We start from the raw sequence: 20,731 nt of genomic DNA, 5'->3' as shown, positions 1-20,731 counted from the left end.
TATTCATCAAATAAGAGGACACCTCCTCTATTTCACAGCCTTCCCAAGACTCAAGGAAAGGAGTGAACAAAGCCTCGCAGAAGCAAGCGTTTTAAGTGACTTTGAAATTGCACCCATTCTGTCTAACTGATGGTGAGAGAAGAAGCTCGTGCCCTGGATCCACATATCCAGCCTCGTGATGCAGGTGACTTCATCTGAGGGGACAGCACTGAGGCCCTGGCCTTCAGTAGAGACAGAGGCTTAGCTGTGACACCAATATCCACCACCTCAAAAACAGAGCTGCCACATCCACCACAGGTTTTTTAAAAATGTTAATAATGTCCTCCTTTATGTCTAATGTCTTGTCCCCTTGTTATTTTTATTATTTTTTTTCCTTGACTATTAACTAAGGGAGTTTGCAAATAAAGAATCTTTAGCAGATGTTGTCCTTTCTGATATTTGGGGCTTTTGGTGATGCTCAGGGCAGTAAGTCTCACTTTCAGTAGCTACCGTCACACACAGAACACTGAATTGATTGACATCTGCTATCCAGGGGCGGGCCTTGGTTGCTCCAAGCCAATCAGCAAAATTCCACCCCTGTGATTGACTTGACTCAGCACTTGGCATAAATGGATGCAAGTAGAATAAAGCCCAATCTTCGTAAGAGGCTTGAAGGAAGAACTCTCTTCTGGAGACTGGGCTTAAGGATGGAAGCCCTTGAACTGCTTCAGTTTGTTTAGGAGAACGCTGACACTGGAGGAGGCCAGGACCCAGAAAACTGGAAGAACGGAACTGGAGTTCTGAGGTGGCCTTACTTGGAGGCTCTGCTCTTTGCTGTTAGCCCAGTATGAGTCATTTCTGCAAAAAGCATCTTCAGTGACACCATTTGCATTTACTCATGTGTTCTCAAAGATAGGTGGTGAGTGGAATAAAATGCCACTAATGCTCACCATTAGCCATCAATCAATCAGCTAACAGCAGAATTGATGCAGAGGCAACTTAAAACTGTAACTTGTTATCACAAACTTCCTTCTTTTTAAAGTAATACTGACCTATCGCATTATATAGGTTTCAGGTGTACATCATCGTAGACTTTTATTTCTCCTTTATGCACTTTGCCTCCTTTATGCTTGAAGATGGTTCTGGACCCAGTGGGCTATTTGAACCTCTTTTCTAAAGAGTCCACCTCCATTGTGTCCCTTTGCATCAGAGCAAACCAGTTTCCATTTCTTCTCAAAGGCCTAGGATCATACAAACTCTGGGCTTCATGGACCAGTGTATCATCCATTCTTCAGAGACTTTAGTTGCTATTGTTTGAATAAAAAAGCTCTAAATATGGTTATGTGTTGTGTTTATGAAAATGGCTTTTGCTCTCAAAATTGGTTCTTAAATGATGTGCCTAAAATTCATGTGTTTCTGCTCTCCAAACTTTACAAAGTTTCTGACTAATTGTCCTGCAACCTTGGGAGGCTGTTGCTAAGAGTTAAATCTGACCATAATGCCCCTTGCTTAAGGCTTCGGGGGTTCTCCACTGAGACTGAGTTCATAGAATCAAGCCAGGCTCCTGGAGCTCATCTCACTCATCATCTGACTATTGCCACCGATCATTCCTGCTTTCCTTCACACACCCCACACCTGCAGTGCACTAACACTCTGGGCCATGCCTGCTGCTCACAAAACTTGCCACCTCTTTGTGTGACTGCACTTTTATGCTCATGCTGTTTTCTACACTTGGGACGCCGCCTTTCCTTCAATGGCCAATAAACACTTCCAACTGTGGAGATGAGCTAAACCATAGTCTCTTCTGACCCACCTCCCATATCCCTCCCATCTCCTCACAGCACACTCATGTAGAAGTGTCACCTACTCAAGTCCCAACTGGGTCCTATCACCTGTTCCCCAAGAAGGAGATTGTACATGTTGAGTTGGCTTCCTTCTCAATCAGTACAATGGTGGATAAGCGTATTAAATAATTGTGAAACAGGGATATAAAGCAGGATTCTTCCAGCTCAGTCTTGAAGAGTATATTCATTATCTTGATTATGGTGATTTTTTCAGGAGTATATTAACACTTGTCATATATATTTTATTTTTTGAATTATATTTTTATTGAGATAGTGGTTTACAACACTATAAACCACACTACAACACTGTATGTGGTTTAGGGATATAGGTTCCACCTCTTCAGATGTATGTCAACACACCAAGGTACCCACTACCCACAGTCCTCTACCACAGCCCATTGGAACCTCTCTAACCTTTGCTGCCCACCCCCCTCGGGGTAACCTGAATTTTGCTATCAGATTTCTATTTCTAGGTTTGTTTTTAGTTTGGTCAAAAGGTTTATTTCCTAGCTGCATTGGGCACTGAGGATGATTCAATTCAGAAACAATCCATCCCACATCTGCCATGCAGTACCTCACAAGACAGTCCCATCGCTTAAGTGACATCCTTGTGAAAAATAACCGTGAGCTTGTTATTGTTATGTGATGGGTTTGCTTTTAATTAAGAGAAAAATACACAATGAAAATGATGTTTATTTTTATTGTATCATTTACTGACTAGAATGACAGACTTAGAGTGGATTTAAGTATAAAAATAACTGAATTCTTACAAATGATACTTTGCTGCTACAGTATTGAATCATTAGTGGAGGTTGCAATTATACAACTTTGAATAACATTCTCATAACAGATTTAACCCAGTCAACCAGGGGCTAAGGTCAACCAGGGTCTCCATTTTGCATTCAGATTTCCGGGGCTTGTTTTGCTTTAGCTTTGTTTCCTTGTGTTGTTTCTTTATAGTCCACCCATAAGTGAAATCATCTGGTGTTTGCTTTTCTTCTTTTTTTTTAATTAAAGATTTATTTATTTATACATACAAGAACTGGGGTACAGACCAGAGTTGTGGGGGGTGAGAGAATTCACCAGAGACAGAGTGGGGAACAGAACAGGCAGATCGACTGAAATACACTGTTGAGGGGAGCAGCGGGGGAGACAGGAGAGGTCTGCTGCTCCATGTGGGTTAGCTCCCCAGCTGGGGATTGAACTTGTGCTGCAGTAGCTGCAGTGAGTTTCATAGGGTGCATCTTAACCTCTTCCGCCACCAGGGAGACCTGCTTTTCTCCTTTTGACTCATTTTACTCAGCATAGTCCCCTCTAGTTCCATCCATACTGAGCAAGCAGCCAGAGTTCATTTAAAAAAAAATTGTACATTATATACATGTGCATATATATGTGTGTGTGTGCATATATACATATACACTCACACATATACACACGTACACAGTCTATTGTACTTCAATTATACCCTAATAAAACTGGTATTTTTTTTCCTTTCAAGTATATTATCCTACAGATCTTGGCACTGGGCGACATGTCTTTTGAGGTCGGCCTTGGCTGAATCCAGCTGGGAAGGGCAGCCTCCCTGACAGCACCTGTATTAAATAATTGTGAAACAGGAGTATAAAGTAGGATTCTGCCAGCTCATTCTTGAAGAGTATATTCATTATCTTTATTATAGTTATGGTTTCAGGAGTTAACTTGTCATATATATTTTGTTTCTTTGAATTCTATTTTTATTGAGATAATGGTTTCCAACACTGCATGTGGTGTAGGGATACGTCAGCTGCACGTTGACGACACATGAGGAGAGCTAAAGGTCCCTCGCGCCTGAGACCCATCCCACAGTGCTTCACTGATCTAGGGCAGACCCAAGCCTGGGGCTTGCCACGCTCCTCGCTACGGGGGTGCCTCAGATTGATGGCTCCTCGTGGTCAGGCGGCACATCACTGCTTCTCCTGGGAGTCTAGCAGCTAGGAGTCCATTAGGCATAAGAAGGCCAACTTCCTTTTGGAGCAACCGTGTAGGTGACACCGACATCAAAAGAGCTTGAGACAAACCTTTTGAGCGATTTTATTTATTTTTTATTTTTTTTTAATTTTTTTTTTATAGAGGCATGTTTTTATTTGTTTGTTTGTTTTGTTTATACATGCACTGGGCACAGTCAGAAGCGTGGGAGGGTGAGAGAATTCACCAGAGCCAGAGCAGGGAGCAGAGCAGGCAGAAGGACTGAAGTACACTGCTGAGGGGAGCAGCCGGCGGCAGGAGAGGTCTGCGCGCCATGTGGGACCCTCCTCTGGTGGCCGGGGAGCAGCCGGGGATCGAACCGGCACCGCAGAGGCCTTGGGCAGCCTCGCAACCCAGAGCTTTTGAGCGATTTTAAAACCATCACTCTCCCCGCTTCCTGGCCGCTGGGCAAACTCCACGGCCGGTAGATGGCGCTGTCTCCTGTATCTTGCTGAAAGCCCGACTGCCGGCTGGCCAGCTCTTTCAACTTAAAAAAAATTTTTTTAAGACTTATTTATTTATGCATACAAGACCTGGGGTACAGGCCAGAGGTGTGGAGGATGAGAGTATTCACCAGAGACAAAGTGAGGAACAGAACAGGCAGATTGACTGAAGTACACTGCTGAGGGGAGCAGCACAAGCAGGAGAGGTCTGCTGCGCCATGAGGGTAGCTCCCTGGTGAGGATGGAACCTCTGCTGCAGTGGCTGTGGATAGTTTCATAGGTTGTGTCTTAACCCCTTGCGCCACCAGGGAGGCCCAAAATTTCTTGTTTTAAATCATTAACTTTTAGTGTACCAATACTAAACCATATCCCCGTGACTTTTTCTTGGTCTTTTCAGTCCTCGTGCCATAGACATATGACTATTACTCAGCTCATTCTGATTGCAATATTTTTATCATTGCTACTGAACCATGAGAGATGATGACCTGTTTGCTTTTATTGTCTTACAATACCTTAAGTATTAAAGTAATGTTAATATATTAATGCATAAAATTTGGTATAATTGCTTGGATAACCAATGTTTTATTTAATGGCGATTTTCCAAAATAAAAGAGGAGATAAGTCCATTTTCATCAAAGAGTTTTTCAGTTAAGACTATAAAAAGAAAACAGCCCCTATGGGTGGTTTCTGTCTTTCATCAGCTTTTATGAGGTGAGCAGGTCTGGTTGGGATTTTTAGAAAATGAGTTAGGGGAGAGCCTAGGGGTGTAGTATAGAGTCTTCTCAAATTTGTGGCTGGAAAATGTGTGTTCTTTTTTCAAAGACAGAAGTTTGGGGCCAACTATCAAGAACCTCATATTCCTACGGGCCCAGAAACATTTTCTGAGCCCACAATCATCACATGTGGTCCAATGAAAGAATTCTCTCCTTTTAGATGAGAGAGCCAGTTTGGAAAACAGCAGCAATATTAATATATTATGAAGTACTTAATATGTGCCAGGCACCGCTCTTAGTTCTTCACATATATTAACTGGCCTAATTCTCATGATAATTATGAAGTGGGTACTGTTTATTATCTTTATTCAATAGTTGGGGAAATAGAGGCAAGAAGCACTCAAAGTCACTCAGGTAGTAAGTGGCACAGCTGGGAGTTGAAACCAGGCAGTCCAAGCCCAGAGACTGTCACTTCATGCTAAAATATTAACAAATGTAGGATACTTCAATGGTCATTAGGGGAAATATGACTCTATTTAAAACATAGTGTTCTATTTGTACATACATAGTGCCAGATAGAAAAAGAGTTTCTTGGAGCTTAGAGGTTAATGAAGCTTCATTACCAAAAGTGAAAAATTATATCCTTATTTATGTAGTTATTCAAATTTCAGAGAAAGTATTCTCTCCATTAAAGCCTGCTGCTGCCTACTTATTACCCCAGGCATGGTTTTCCTCTTCGTTTGGAGGGGCTCCAGTTTTTCCCTCTCCATTGTAATGGCTCCATTCTCTGACCAGCTGTGGTAATGGAGGAATCCTTGAAGCTTCTTTCCTTTTGTTGGATGAGACAAACTCCTTACGGAGTCAAGCCACAAAACAAATCCCCAGGGCCTCCCCGGTGGCACAGCGGTTGAGTGCTGGGCTGCAAAGCTGCCTGCAGCCTCTGAGGCGCCAGTTCAATCCCCAGCCGCTGGCGAGGGTCCCACAAGGCAGAACAGACCTCTCCTGTTGCACCCATTGCTCCCCTCAGCGGTGTACTTCGTCAGTCTGCCTGTTCTGCTCTCCACTCTGGCTCTGTTGGATTCTCTCACCCTCCCGCGCTGCTGACTGTGCCCAGTGCTTGTATAAATAAATAAATAAATCTTTAAAAAAAAAATCCCCAGTTGGACTGACGTGGAACACCCAGTGCTTCCTTTGTGCCAACTGTATCAACCAGCCCCATCTCTGTCTTATTTCTCTGGTATGTAGAAAGTTCTCAACAAAACTTGCAGAATGAAAGAATGAAGTGCCATCTTAGAGCAAAGAATGTTCTGGAATATGGAAGCATAGCAATAAAGGTAGGGCAAAGCAAGAGGTGAAGTTCAGATTAGGCCAGGAAGTACCTCTTAGCCAGCTCTAAGGGTCTTTACAATTTTTTTTTTAGAGATTTATTTGTTTATGTATACACGAACTGGGGTACAGGCCAGAGGTATGGGAGGTGAGAGGATTCACCAGAGACAGTGGGGAGCAGAACAGGCAGACTGAAATACACTGCTAAGGGGAGCAATGGGCGAGGCAGGAGAGGTCTGCTGCGCCATGTGGGTAGCTCCCTGGCCAGCCAGGGATCGAACTCGTGCTGCAGAAGCTGCAGACAACTTCATAGTGCTGGGCTTAACCCCTTGCGCCACCAGGGAGGCCCTCTTTACCATTTAGTAAGAAGTACCATATCCAATACCCTGTAAACAATACATAATTATCACCCCATAACATAATGTCTGTCATTTTTAACTAATCTTTTACATTTTCTGTTATTATCCTAAGTCTCAATTTTAAGGGGAAAAATCCCTCAAGTGTCTATAAAATAGACATTGGACAATGGACTCCACCTGAATGTTATGATCCAGAGATCTGTTTTTACCCCTAGGTGTCCTGCTAAAGCCCCTGCTCTCCTGAGTGGTGACTCTGGCTCCTCCCTGTTGTGGCTCCATCATTTTTAAACAGGACTCTCAAGGTCATACTATACTCATCTGCATCAATCTACTGGAAAACAAGAATGAAGGATCACACTAGAGACATCTTTATGGGTCAGTTCTGGTGTTAATATACCTCATTTCTTCCCACATCATTTGGGCTTAGAACTCAGCCCCACCCAACACAGCAGGAGACAATGAAGTATAGCAGAGCTACGTGTTCAGGAAGATGAGGAAATGGGGGTTTTGTGAACAGCTATGCAGCCTGTTTCTTGCCTTCCTTTCACCTACAACATTTTCAAGACTCAGAATAAACATCACTTTTCTAACCCTAACCTACAACAGTATCTGGCAGACATAGACACTCAATAAATAAGTCATTCCACAAGTACTCCCTAAGTGCCCCCTCTCAGGGAGTTACAATTAAGTCAGACGGTCATGCCAAGCCAGTAACTTCAAACTCAGTGCTGCCAATGTAGCAAAGACTTAGCCCTTTGAGAACACAGAGGAAAACATTCTGCAAACCTCAGTTCTTGAAGTCTTGAGCTGGATGTGGAAAGATGAGTCAGAGTTTGCTAGTCAGTAGAGATCAGGGACAGGGCCTGCTATGGAGAAGAAATGCCATTTGCAAAGGTACAACTGTGTATGTGAAGGCTGGAGTAGGGGGCAGCTGTTAGGGGTCTTGTGTGGTGCACAATCATCTGATTTCTACTCTACTGATCTTTCAAACTACACCTCGTAGGTTTTCTGCCTGCTTTTTCTAAAGAGAAAGCTGAGCAACAATAATTAGTAATGCAGGACTCGAGTCCTGCTTCTGGTAGAACTTGGCATAAAGTAACTTGCAGTTGCCCTCGGAGGTCTCATCTGAGAAGGTCTCATCTACCTCTGCTCTGACTTGGTTCTGCCCTTCAGTTGTACTTGAAAAAGTGGTTTGGTGACCTAGTTCCGAAGCTATGGCTCCCTACAGCTTCTCGGCTAACTATGTTTTGACCTATTGATCTAAGGGTGAAAGGCCTGTGTGTGCTCTGTCAATGAGGATTTAATTGGGGTTTTGGAGGGAATGCTGTTGGGACAGCTATAAAGCACAAAAGACCTGCTGTGAGCCTGCAAGGGCCACCTGTATAACCCAATACTTAGACTAGCGGGTCACAGTTGTCACACTAAAACATTGTTTGGTCCACTTTCCAATTTAGGAAGTACAAGGCATATTTAGTTAATAATTGAATGCCTGTTATGTACCAGATATTTTCAAATGTATTTGTTAATTTTACCTGCAGATATTTTCTGAAATAAGCCCAAATAAGGCCTTAGATGATATTGCACTTTAGAAAATATTAAGATATTGTACTTCTTTTAAATAGATTCAGATTGTGGCCTCCCCGGTGGCGCAGCGGTTGAGCGCTGGGTTGCGAAGCTGCCCGCAGCCTCTGCAGCGCTGGTTCGATCCCCGGCTGCTCCCGGCCACCAGAGGAGGGTCCCACATGGCGCGCAGACCTCTCCTGCCGCCCGCTGCTCCCCTCAGCAGTGTACTCGGTCCTTCTGCCTGCTCTGCTCCCTGCTCTGGCTCTGGTGAATTCTCGCACCCTCCCACGCTTCTGACTGTACTCAGTGCTTGTATAAATACAAACAAATAAGTTAAAAAAATAGATTCAGATTATGTTCAGATTATGTCACAGTCACAGTGAAGATCAGAAAGTCTGTTCAAAATGAGGCAACTGTGATTAGAAAGAACAATGGACATTGGAACCAAGAGTTCTTTCTTGTCGTTTATAATCTTTTCCCTCAATCCTACTATCCAAGTGGGGAGAATAAGGTAAGTTTCATAGTTGTGATTTGTATGAACTTTAGAGGCCTGACTGAGCACCTCTCTGAGTGTGATGATTTTTTAAATTGTGTTTGTCTGTGCCTGTGGAGTTATTACAAAATGCAATGGCTTCTGAGCCAAGGAGGCTCCCACACCTGTGCGTTGTGGGCCTGATCTCCCGGCACTTCCACCACCTGTTATGCTAGGAGAACCCAGGGCTCCCATGGGATGACCTCTGGGTGCTGTTATGCTGGCAGCTGTATCTTCCTGCATTGACTAAAGCCAGCTGGGAGGCTTGTAAATTTGCTTATGGGGAGCTCCAGTGGGCGCTATAGGCATCATGCTTATCTTCTGGGCTCTGAAAAGCTGGAGGCGTCAGTAAACTGAAGCTGTAAGACTAGGAAACCATCAAGGAAGGTTGCTTGGTTACACGGAAGGAAGAATTTGCTGTGATTGATCATTGAATGATCCGAGTGCATTAGCCAAGGAGCTGGTGGGGCTTTTTGGACTATGGTTTTAAGAGGAGAGTGGTCATTTTCAGGGAGCACCCTCAAGACAGGCCCTCACAGTTTTCTCTCACATAGAACATGTTCAAACAGGTTCGCAACCTTTGTGAAAGGGCAGTGGCTTTTTGAAGGACACTTTTTAGTTGGTAGAACAGGTTATATAAACCAGAGTTTGCTGCCAAGTGCCAAGCAGGTTTGACTTTACAAGTAGTAATTATAGAGCCAGCTCTGGCCTGCACTAGATCCTTCATGTTCCAAATGAGCAAAGTGAAGTTCAGAAGAGGGCAGGCAGTAGCATGGGTGCTCAGTTGATGTCACTGAGGACTAGAACTCAATTCCTCTGATTCTGAGTCCAGATTCCTAGTTTTCCTCCATAGTAATTAAACAGAAAGAGCTCCTGCCCACAGACTGAGGTTGGATCTCAGACTCATGGCTGATGTCTTCTTGCAGGGCTGTTGGCACTTGGATTTTTGCCAACTCCATCCTTGAGCAGCTGCTAAGCCTCCATCCCCCAGCTCACTACCAAACCTGGCCTCCAGGCAAGGATAGAAGTCAGAACTTGTCCTGCCTTTTAGAAGGCTGCTAGCTTCTAGCTAAGCTTGGTCTTAAGGGTCATTGCTAGATCTAAGACAAGGCAGAGAGGCAAGAAGGAAGGAGGGGGTGGGAAGGAAGGTAATAGGACGTAAGTGAAAAAAGAACTAAATAGCGGTACTCCACTGGTGAAGGGAGAATACTGACTTAGCTTCCAAGAACTTCCCAAGTTAATGACCCCCTTCTTCTGCTCTTCAGATATGTCTGTCTTTGCCTGTGTCCGTGGTGTTCAGTGCCACCATGCCAGCTTGTGGGATTTCTCTCCAGGCCACAAGTGCACAGAACCTGTCCTGTGTCCCTTCACTCCTTTTTCCTGACATTTAATCTAGAAGTTTCTAGATTTTATGATTAATTTGAAAGGGGAGTGTGTGCATACTTGTATTCATTCATTGTACTTTTTATTGGAGAATAATCTCTGTCCTTTAGGTGGTGGGTGATAGCCTTTAGAAAGAGAAAAACAGATTGTGATGGATTTACAAGTGTGGAAAAGGGTCATTTAAAGAAGGACCTCTGCAGCATCTCTACTGGACATAAGCCCTGCAGACAATTTTAGAGAACAGTTTTCTGAAAAGAAAATGAACATGGCAAAATTAATTGAAAACATCATAACCTTTATTTTACATTTACTGATGGATATTGTTTTAAACTATCTCAGTTCATGAGCTAGAAAAAACACATTTCCTTTGGAATACATAACTTAAAAATATTTTCAAAACAAAGTCTTTGAAAAATTGTTCTCAGATATAATTAATATTTTCAGAATTGAATATTACATGAATAGAGAGGTCTTTCTGAGCACACAATTTATTTACCAAGGGTATGCTAGCTACTTCATAAGAAGTTTAAAATGCTTGTATGTGGTTCTTAACAATTTCAGAGAAATAGGATGTTTCTATGACTTACAACTACATTAGTCCATGTAAAAGCAACAATGAAAAGAAGCTCATTTTCCTACTGTCGAAAATTTCTGTCAAGAGCTGTTTTGTAATCCATCGCTCTGTGTGAAATTCCACCCACCTCACACTTGGCATAGCCATAATGTGCAAGCCTAACCTAGGCATGGACAAAACACAACACAAATTACTAGAGATCCACTTCGTGCAAGTTAATGTAATAGGCAATTTTCACCAAAGTGGAACCTCCGTGTGCTCACTGTGGCTGGTCAACTGCCACTGCCTGTGCTCACCACTGTCTGTCTGTGGCTCTAGGTCTGTCCACAGAGGCTCTCTGGGCTGTCAACTCTGAGCACTAGCTCAGGATTATGTTTTCCTACCCAGGACCATGGCACACAGGGGGAGAAAAACCTATAAAGAACATTTTCCTAGAAAAAGAAATATAATTTGGTACTGAAAAATAAAATTAACATTAACATTAAATTTTCATACATGTTTTGTAGGCCTATCAATTACTGCAAAAGAATTTTGCAGTGTTCTATCACCAGGGTCATTCTTGCAATGTGACAAATCCCAGACACAACTATTAAAAGCAGAGTAAATTATGCATATTACCTAAACTAAGGTGAGTAATGTAGGGTTCTGTCTTCAGCTGCCATTCCCTGCCCCTCAGCTTTTTCCCCTTTATATTTAATTGCAACCATACATCAGCAAAAAAAAAAAAACCAACTTTGATCTGGATTATAAATTGAATTGCACAGTATGACAATTCACTGTGGTAGTGAGATAGCATGTAAGTTATAATTGTGTAATAGAAAAATTTGAGTTAACCTGATTTTAAAGTATTTCTTTTTTCATTATGGTAAGATATAAAAAAATTTACCATTATGTACATTTAGTATATTCATAATACTTAATGAGTATATTTAACTATCACCACCATCCTAATTTCCAGAATTTTTCCATTATCCCAAACTGAAATTCTGTAGCTATTAAATGTTAATTCCCCATTCCCTCCTCTCTCCAGCCCCTGGTAGCCTCTATTATACTTTCTGGTTCTATGATTACTTAGTCTAAGTACCTCCGTGAGAGGACTCATACAACATTTGTCCATTTGTGTCTGATTTATTTAATTTACCATGTTTGCAAGGAATGTCTGAGTTGTAAGAATTTAACTCCTTTTTTAAGATTTATTTTTATTGGGCCTCCCCAATGACACAGCAGTTGAGTGCTGGGAAAGCTGCCCGCAGCCTCTGCAGCACTGGTTCGATTCCCCGGCCGCTGGGCGAGGGCCCCACATGGTGCGCAGACCTCTCCTGCCGCGCCCACTGCTCCCCTCAGCAGTGTACTGTTCCCCGCTCTGGCTCTGGTGAATTCTCTCACCCTCCTGCGCTTCTGACTGTACCCAGTGCTTGTATAAATAAATAAATAAATCTTTAAAAAAAGAATGTTTTTAAAAAAAGATTTATTTTTATTATATTTATGCATATAAGAACTGGGGTGTAGGCCAGAGTTGCAGGGGGTGAGAGGATTCACCAGAGACAGTGTAGGGAACAGAACAGGTGGATCCAGTGAAATACACTGGTGAGGTAGGAGGTGAGACAAGAGAGGTCACTGTGCCATGTGAGTTAGCTCCCTGGCTGGGGATCAAACTCATGTCTCAGTGGCTGGTGATAGTTTGATAGCTCAAGACTTTAGCTCTGAGACTTTAACCCTTGCACCACCAGGGAGAACTGAATTTAACTCCTTTTTAAGGCCAAATAATAGTCCATTATATGTTGATAACTCACCTTGTTTATCCATCTGTTGATGGACATTTGGTTGTCCACCTTTTGGCTATTGTAAACATTGACATACTAGTATCTGTGTAAGTTTTACTTCCAGTTCTTTTGTGTATATGCCCTGAAGTGGAGTTGCTGGCTCGTATGGTAATTCTATATTTAACCTTTTGAAGAATTAGTCTCATTTTATTTTTTTTAATTTTATTTTTGCATAGAACCAGGGTATAAGCCAGAGGTGGGTGGGGGAGGCGTGAGAGGATTTACCAGAGACAGATGGGGGAGCAGAACAGGCAGATCTACTGAAATAGACTACTGAGGGGAGCAGCAGGTGAGACAAATGAGTTTTGCTGTGCCATAAGTGGGTCAGTTCTCTCTCCAGGGATTAAACTCAGGCTGTCTTGTGGTGAAAGCATTGATACTTAACCCCTAGGCCACCAGGGAGTCCTTAAATTAGTCTCATTTTATTTTTTTAAAGATTTATTTATGCATGTAAGAGCTGAGGTGCAGGCCAGACGTGCAAGGGGTGAGAAGATTCACCAGAGACAGAGTAGGTAGCAGAACAGGCAGATCTACTGAACTCACTGCAGCAGGTGAGACAGGAGAGGTCCGCTGCACCATATGGGTCACCTCCTTGTCTGGGGATCATGGATAGCTTCATAGTGCTGACACTTAACCCCTTGCGTCACAAGCTAGGCCCTAGTCTCATTTATTTATTTATTTTAAAAGATTTATTCATTTATGCACACAAGAACTGGGGTATAAACCAGAGGTACAGGGGGCGAGAGGATTCACCAGAGAGAGTGGGGAGCAGAATAGGGAGATCCACTGAAATACACTGCTGAGGGGAGCAGCAGGCAAAACAGGAGAGGTCTGCTGCGCCAGTTGGGTTAGCTCCCCGGCTACTGGGGGGTAAGGGGGATTGAACTGGTGCTGCAGTGACTGGGGATTGCTTAATCACTCTGTCTTTAACCCCTGTGCCACCAGGGAGGCCCCCTAGTCTCATTTTAAAACTAATAAGAAACACAGTACTTCTCTCGGTTATTCATGCTCAGATCTGGAGTGTCAAACCCAGTCTAACTAGCAGCCTCTTTCAGGCCCAGCTTCTCAGCAGTAGGCCTATCAATTGCTGCAAAAGATCAGAAATAAGAGGAAGAGTCCCAGTGGCTAGGGGAAGTACTTCCCTGTCCCTCTTTCTGCGGGGTTATCAGTGAACCCTGACTTGGCTATTAGAGGAAGTCAAAGCATCAGAATGGCATTTTTACCCTCCAGCATAATAAAAGGCATGAAGGGTTCTTGAAAAGAAAAACATGTCACAAACCAGAAAGTAAAAGCTTCAGAGAATTGAGGAAAGGTATCTCCAAACTAGTACTGAGAATGGAGCACAGAAGAATGTGGTTGAACTGGGGATTCAGAGGTTTATGGCAGGTCTGGGCAGGTGGGAAACCACCAGGTGGGACAGGATGAGGGCAGATTTGATGGCAGTGCTTTCCAGGTGCAGCCAGGAGTCTATGAAGCCAGGAGTTAGGGTGGGGACGGTGATGTTCTGAAGATCAGACACCACGGGGCCTAAATGTACAGGATGTTTGATAAGCTCACGTTATTGTACTTATCAATGCAATATTTGCCATTAACTTTCTTTTTTTTTTTTTTTTATAGAGGCATGCTTTATTTATTTATTTATTTTTTGTTTGTTTTCTTTTTGTTTATACATGCACTGGGCACAGTCAGAAGCGCGGGAGGGTGAGAGAATTCACCAGAGCCAGAGCGGGGAGCAGAGCAGGCAGAAGGACCGAAGGACACTGCTGAGGGGAGCAGCGGGCGGCAGGAGAGGTCTGCGCGCCATGTGGGACCCTCCTCTGGTGGCCGGGGAGCAGCCGGGGATCGAACCGGCGCCGCAGAGTCCACGGGCAGCTTCGCAACCCAGCGCTCAACCGCTGCGCCACCGGGGAGGCCCGCCATTAACTTTCTTTCCATTTAATCCATGTTTCACATCCCTGCAATCTTTTAAGATTACCCCTGGGTACATGAAACCTTCCAGTTCAAACTCTTTCACTAGCTTCTCATTTATAACCATTGCCTCTCAACTTGGATGAGAGTAGCCCCAAGGCCACTCCCTGAGGAGCAGGAGACCCAGGATAAATCCCCAAGTCTCTGCAGCACTACTTTTACTGGAAAATGGAGATAAGCATGACTTTTACATGGGAACAAACAAGGGTTGCTGCAGAGTAAGATATTTACAGCAGTTTAAGGATGAAATGCTGTTCTTCAGTGAAATTTGGAATTTTGCCTTTTGGCACACTCTACTACAAGATAAGTTTACTTTCCAGGCATCAGTGCCACACCTCAGTTTATCTGGTGAATCTGGGAAGTGGGTAGGGGCACAGATAAAGGTTAAGCTTCGAACTCCCTTATCTGGATCATTAAAACTGTCCCCCACTGGTGTCCTGGAGCCATCCTTCTAACTGGTTCCTAACCAGCAAAGGTGAGATCATTTTGCTCTTTTTTTTTTTTTTTTAAGGATTTATTTATTTATACATAGAGGAACTGGGGTACAGGCCAGAGTTGTGGGGGTGGTGATGAGAAGATTCACCAGAGACAGAGTGGGAAACAGAACAGGCGGATTGACTGAAATACACTGCTGAGGGGAGCAGCGGGCTAGTCAGGAGAGGTCTGCTGCGCGGCCATGTGGGTACCTCCCTGGTTGGGGACTGAATTCATACTGCAGTGGCTGTGAACAGCTTCATAGGTTGTGTCTTAACCTCTGGCACCACCAGGGAGGCCCTTGCTCTTTTTTTAAATGAAATACATCGAGTATATTTATTTAATATATTTGTTAGTCTATAATATTTAAAACATTTTTAAAAATTTTATCATCGGTCACTTTTGTATAGCTATTGTTCCTCTTAGGTGTGGCTCTCCCATCAATATTCTACCTGTGAACCACCATCCCACTCCCTTGCAGCTCCCTCCCCTCACTCAACTCATCCCTCATTGCACACCCTGGATGGATGGTCCACCCACGAGCTTTGTCCTTTTCCTAGAACCTTGTCCTTTTTCTGAGGAAGAACCTGCACTCCTGGACAGCAGCAGACCAGGCTGCTCAGACCCCCAGAAGCAACTAGGAGGCAGGTAGCAAGGCAGAGCACTTCAGAAAGCTCCTGAAGGGCAGGTGTATGGTGTGGTTCTCCAGACTCCTTGATTTTGGAACTTCCTTTGGAGTATGAGAGTGCCCCACTTTCTCCAGACCAGCGTGGCCTCTGGGTTCCGTGCCTCCTCATCTACAATGTTTGTCCCATCCATTCTGATGACTGTCACACGATGCTCCGAGTCTTATAATTCCGGCGTTTGGAAACTAACTCCAGCCAGTGTCGGTGAGGAAGTCCCACTGTGGGGACCGACGCCAGCAAATGGCCAGTCCAGCTCTTGTCGACTCCTTTCGTGTTTTCCAGTCCTGCCCTGGGTCCCTAGTCACAGCTCTGATGTTTTCCTCTCCCAGTTGGAAAAGGGGGAAGCCTCCCTCAGGTAGCGTGCATCTCAGCACAGGGGTTTTGTTCCCAGCCCGGGGAGATAGTGTAGACGGAGCTCCTGTGAGAAGTTGCTACACCAGCCATCCAGTGGCCTTTTCTCTCAAAGTTCCAATCATGCTGTTTGGATCCCTCTCTGCGCCCCCACGATGATTGTGTCCAGGGCTTTGATTTGTCCCCCTCCTCTGGAGGAGAGCCCCGTGCGGCCTGCAGAGGGATCGCCTGAATTACCGGTGCCTTATGTAGGTCTGAATGAAGTGGGGGCAGGCCCAGAGGAGGACAGTCTCAGCGCCTCTTTCATCTGTGTAACAATACGGAGGATTATGATTTAAAATGATAAAGCAGCCCCCCCCCCCCGTGGCGCAGCGGTTGAGCGCTGGGTTGCGAAGCTGCCCGCAGCCTCTGCAACGCCGGTTCGATCCCCGGCTGCTCCCCGGCCACCGGAGGAGGGTCCCACATGGCGCGCAGACCTCTCCTGCCGCCGCTGCTCCCCTCAGCAGTGTACTTCGGTCCTTCTGCCTGCTCTGCTCCCCGCTCTGGCTCTGGTGAATCCTCTCACCCTCCTGCTCCTCTGTATCCAGTGCTTGTATAAATAAATAAATCTTTTAAAAAAAATAAAGTAAAATGATAAAGCATTCAGAGCATCCTCCGTCAGGCTGGCGGCGTGCGCTCCGTCGGTGTGAGGCCTCCTATTCCTCCCCTCTGGCCCACAGGCCATTCCAGCCTTAACCCTTTCAGCCCCGCCCAGCCTGGTGCCCCGCGGCGGCGGCCAGGACAAGCTCTCGGCACCGCGACACCTTAAGAGTAGTTTCCCCAACACCCTGAACTACATAAGACGAACGTCTGAGCACCTTGGTTTATTTTCAAGTAACTTTGAGCAACCGGCCAGTGTGTCAAGATAAGAAAAGGGAACAGCGGCACACTGGCCGACGCGAGCCCCCAAGGGTACGAACAGAAAGGTGGGCTTTGCAGTGTCCCTCCGCTTCCAAGCGCCCCTCCTCACTCAAGAGCTCGGGTTGCACGTCCCGCGAGCGAGGGCCGGGGTGCGGGCTCCAGGGACGGGCGAGCAGGGCAGCCTCCCCAAGTCGGGCAGCCCGAAGTAACCCAGCCTGCCCAGAAGAGAGCGCCCCGCCCCTCCGCGGCGCCCCGCGCGAGCCCGACCCCGCCATCGCCAACCCCCTCCCTCACCTCGCCTCCCCCTCCCCCCCGCGCGCGGGCCGGGACTCCCACCTGGGCGCCTCCGGCCCCGGCTCCCCGCGGGTCCCCGAGCGGGCGGGGCTGGCCCGGCTGGAGCTCGCCCCGCCCCGCCCCGCCCGCCCCGCCCCGCCCCGCCGAGAACGGACCGAGCGGCCGCGGGGCGGGGGCCTGGAAGGGGAGAGAAGGGGAGGAGAAAGGAGAGGAGGAAAGTGGAGCCCGGCGGGCCGCAGGGAGGAAGGGCAGGGGCGCGGGCGACGCGCAGAGTTTGGCGGCGCGCTCGGGGAGCCTGAGCGCCCGGCGCGCCCCGAGCCCAAGTCGCGGCGGCAGCGCCCAGCCAGCCCCGCGGCGGCCCCCGGCGCCCTGCGGGGCGGCCCCGAGCGGCGACCCCCCGGCGGCGCGCCAGGCGGGCGGCGGCGGTCCCGGGGCTCGGCGTCGAGAGGGATGGTGGCGGCGGGACGCGGGCCCGCGCAGCCGCCAGCGCCTCCCGCCCGGCCGCGGGCGCCGTGAGAGCCCGGGCTGCGCGCCGGGCATGCGGCCACGGCCCCCGGCCCCCGCCCCGCACCGTGCCCCGCGCCCCCGCCATGCCGCGGGCCCCCGCGTCCCTGTGCGCCTGCCTGCTCGGGCTCTGCGCGCTCGTGCCCTCGCTGCCAGGTAAGCCGCGCGCCCGCCGCGCAGGAGCCCGCCCCGCGCCGGCTCGACGGCCGGGCCGGGAGCGCCCGCCAGGGCCGGGCGGGAGGCGCCGGCTGAGGGTGGACGGCGCGGCCCGGGCATCCCCGGTGGGGCTCGCCCCGCGCGTAGCGGACCGCAGCCCCGCGGGGCAGTCGCCGGCCTCCGAGCCCTTCCCGGCTGAGGAGGAGCGTCCCGCCCTGTGTACACAGCCGGGCCCGTCTGCGGGCCGAGCCGCGGGCGCCCGTGCGCGGGGTGGGGGGGCCGCCGCCTGTCCGGAGCTGGGCCGGGGCTCCGCGCGCCCCGGCACAAAGCGGCCCTTGTGGCCGGCGGGGGGCGGGCAGGCCGCTGGGAGGCATCGAGTGATGCCGCGGGGGGCCGGGTCGCGGGGAGGCGAAGGGCAGCGGGAGGAACGAGACCCCGAGTCTTCGCGGAGCCAGAGCTTGGGGCCGCGGTTACTCCGGCGGGCTGGGCTGCTGGAACCGCGGGTGCTCGGGGCGCCAGAGCGAAGCCTGGAGTTTCACTGCGCCATGGCCAGCGACCTTCTTGCAAAGATGCAGAAACTCCTCCCCCTCCGCCCCCCGCCTTCCTAACCCCGAGACGCCGAGGGGAGACTCGCGTCCCGAGCTACAACCCCACCTGGGCCAGTCGGTCCGATTATCCTTCTGCTTGGCTTTACCCCATTTATAAACACACTGTGCCTCATGTTCTGGAAACTCGGGAGCCTTCTGGAAGAGGAGGGCTGGGGGTGTGCGATTGCATAAGCTTGTTACTGCCCCGGGCTGGAGACTGTGAGGGATCCTTGGTTACCTCTAAGTTTTCGGGGAGGGCTGGATGTGGCAGTTAAGTCCCAGAGGAAGGATGCTCTGTTTGGCCCTGGGGCTCCCGGCCACACGAGCTACGCCCGCCCTTTAACAAAAAAAAAGAAAGAAAGAAAAGAAAAACTCAACAGGAAGCGCCAAACTTTCTCCTTCCTGTAGGAAATAATTGTGTGTTGGGGTCCTCCATTCACTTTCAAGTCCAAGATACTTGATTGAGTGGAGGTCCGTCCTGCTTACCTTGGAGGCACGCACACGGGAGGTGGAGCTTTATGTCCGAGCAGAGGAGGTGTCCTGGGGTCTGGGCAAACAAAAGCCTCCTTTAGGCCCGAATTGAAACGTAATGCTGTAGCAAGGTGTTTGTTTTTAATGGGAGAAAACAAACTTCAGAGACTGGAGTAGATCACTTGTTACCAAATACCTGTCTAGCAGCCAGTACCTATGTTTTCAAGGGTGCCCAGGGAAATACAGAGAGCAAGGAGATATATCTGTGAGCTACACAGGAGCATGTCCCCTGCTTCCTGAGAATTGTCCTTTAATTTGTCATCGTCTTTTATTTTGGTGGGAAAGCTTACTTTAAAAAAATACTTTCTAGTGATAATAGAGGGTAGGTTTTCATTTTTTGCAAAATCTGGCAATCCTATATAAATGCCTCCCTCCCCCTTTTTGTTGTAGTCTGTTGTTAATGTTCTGTGAATCCCAAAAGTTTGGAAACTTCTAAGGAGATGACTTCTAAATTCCCTTATAGGCTGACATTCTGTGTTTCTAATAAAAACTCAAATATTTCCGGTTGCAAGGAATTCTTTTAATACATTAGTTTCCATTTGCATTGGGATTTCTGTTTTTCAGAGTTCATATATATCCTTAAAGTGATCTACATTTTTTGGATGAGCCCAAGAGAGGCTATTTGCCCACAATCCTTGTTCATTGACCTCCAAGCTTTTTGGTCCAGTGCTCTTTGTCCTACATGACTCAGCTTAGGTAAGAGGAAAAAACCATTGAGCCATGCTGGCTTATTTCCTCCTTTAGGGTTTCCTTCTGTCTCTGCTTTAGAGCTCAGCTAGCACCCCCTCCTCCTACCCCCCACGCCCAGGCGCAGCAGACCAGTGATAGAGCAAGCTCATCATTGGCCTCCAGACCAGACCCTATCCCTCTTAGTGCCCTGGAGCGAGTTTCCCTATGTTGCTGAGCCATTGGGAAAACATTGTTTTTCTCTTCCTTCCTTTTTCTTTACAAATATTTTCTCCAGGATTTGTTTCTGTCTTGCTATTATGAAGTGATTTGAAAGAGAAACATTTGTTAACTCAAAGAGAACACAGACCTGCAGAGCCATGCCTGCCTGAGTGTCCCGAGCCAGTTGCCTGTCTTGCTGTCAGCCACAGTTTCATCTCTGCTTAGGCCAATAGAAAATAGACTTTGAGTTTAAAGGAACTCATTCCAGATGAGTGCTTGGCAGCCTGAAAGCCTCCTCTGCCCAGGGTTATCTCCTGCTCTCCTTATCCAGTGGCCAAGAACCTCTGGGTAGGACCTTGGGCACAGCATTGTCACAAAACCAGTTCTCAGCAGTGAAGCCTTTCCATGCCACCCTTACTCTCCAAGGAGGAGGGAAGAGCCTGGTGTCGATCATGTTGCAGGACTAGAATCATGGTTGCCATTGTTATTTAAACACACACACACACACACACACACACACACAAAGAGAGAGAGAGAGAGAGAGAGAGAGAGAGCACGAGAGCAAAAAACTAGTGTTCTTTTAGTGAATGACCTGCAAGTTAGAATGCTCCATATTCTAAGGGAGCCCTTTATTCTATTTAGTGAACTCCTGTTGGCAGCATTCTTACACTCCACTTTGCCCCCATTTTTCATGGTCTGTGATGGGGCTGTTGGAATTTGGCCATGGGTTTGCGGCGTTCTTCAGGTAACCAGGCTGAGGGTTAGAAATGCCAATGTAATGCAAACAGCAATGAAATACATACAGGGGCTTGGTTTTCAGACTGCTGTTTACCTTCGTAATTACATTTT

General features: G+C 47.3%; 1 protein-coding gene across 2 annotated transcripts in view; it reads left to right on the top strand.

Annotated features, from left to right (window-relative positions):
• Positions 1–17,806: 17,806 nt before the first annotated feature.
• ITGB5 (integrin subunit beta 5) overlaps positions 17,807–20,731 on the top strand; it is a gene marked incomplete at its 5' end in the record, with an annotated part of 105,370 nt that continues 102,445 nt past the window's right edge. For both annotated transcript variants that reach the window (XM_084231292.1, XM_084231291.1), the window contains one exon: positions 17,807–17,876. In XM_084231292.1, coding sequence (XP_084087418.1) covers positions 17,807–17,876 — 70 coding nt within the window. The remainder of the gene's footprint in view (positions 17,877–20,731) is intronic.

The sequence above is a fragment of the Talpa europaea genome, assembly GCF_964194135.1.
Source record: "Talpa europaea genome assembly, chromosome: 4".
Taxonomy (NCBI): Eukaryota; Metazoa; Chordata; class Mammalia; order Eulipotyphla; family Talpidae; genus Talpa; species Talpa europaea.
This window is presented reverse-complemented; position numbering and strand designations above follow the sequence as displayed.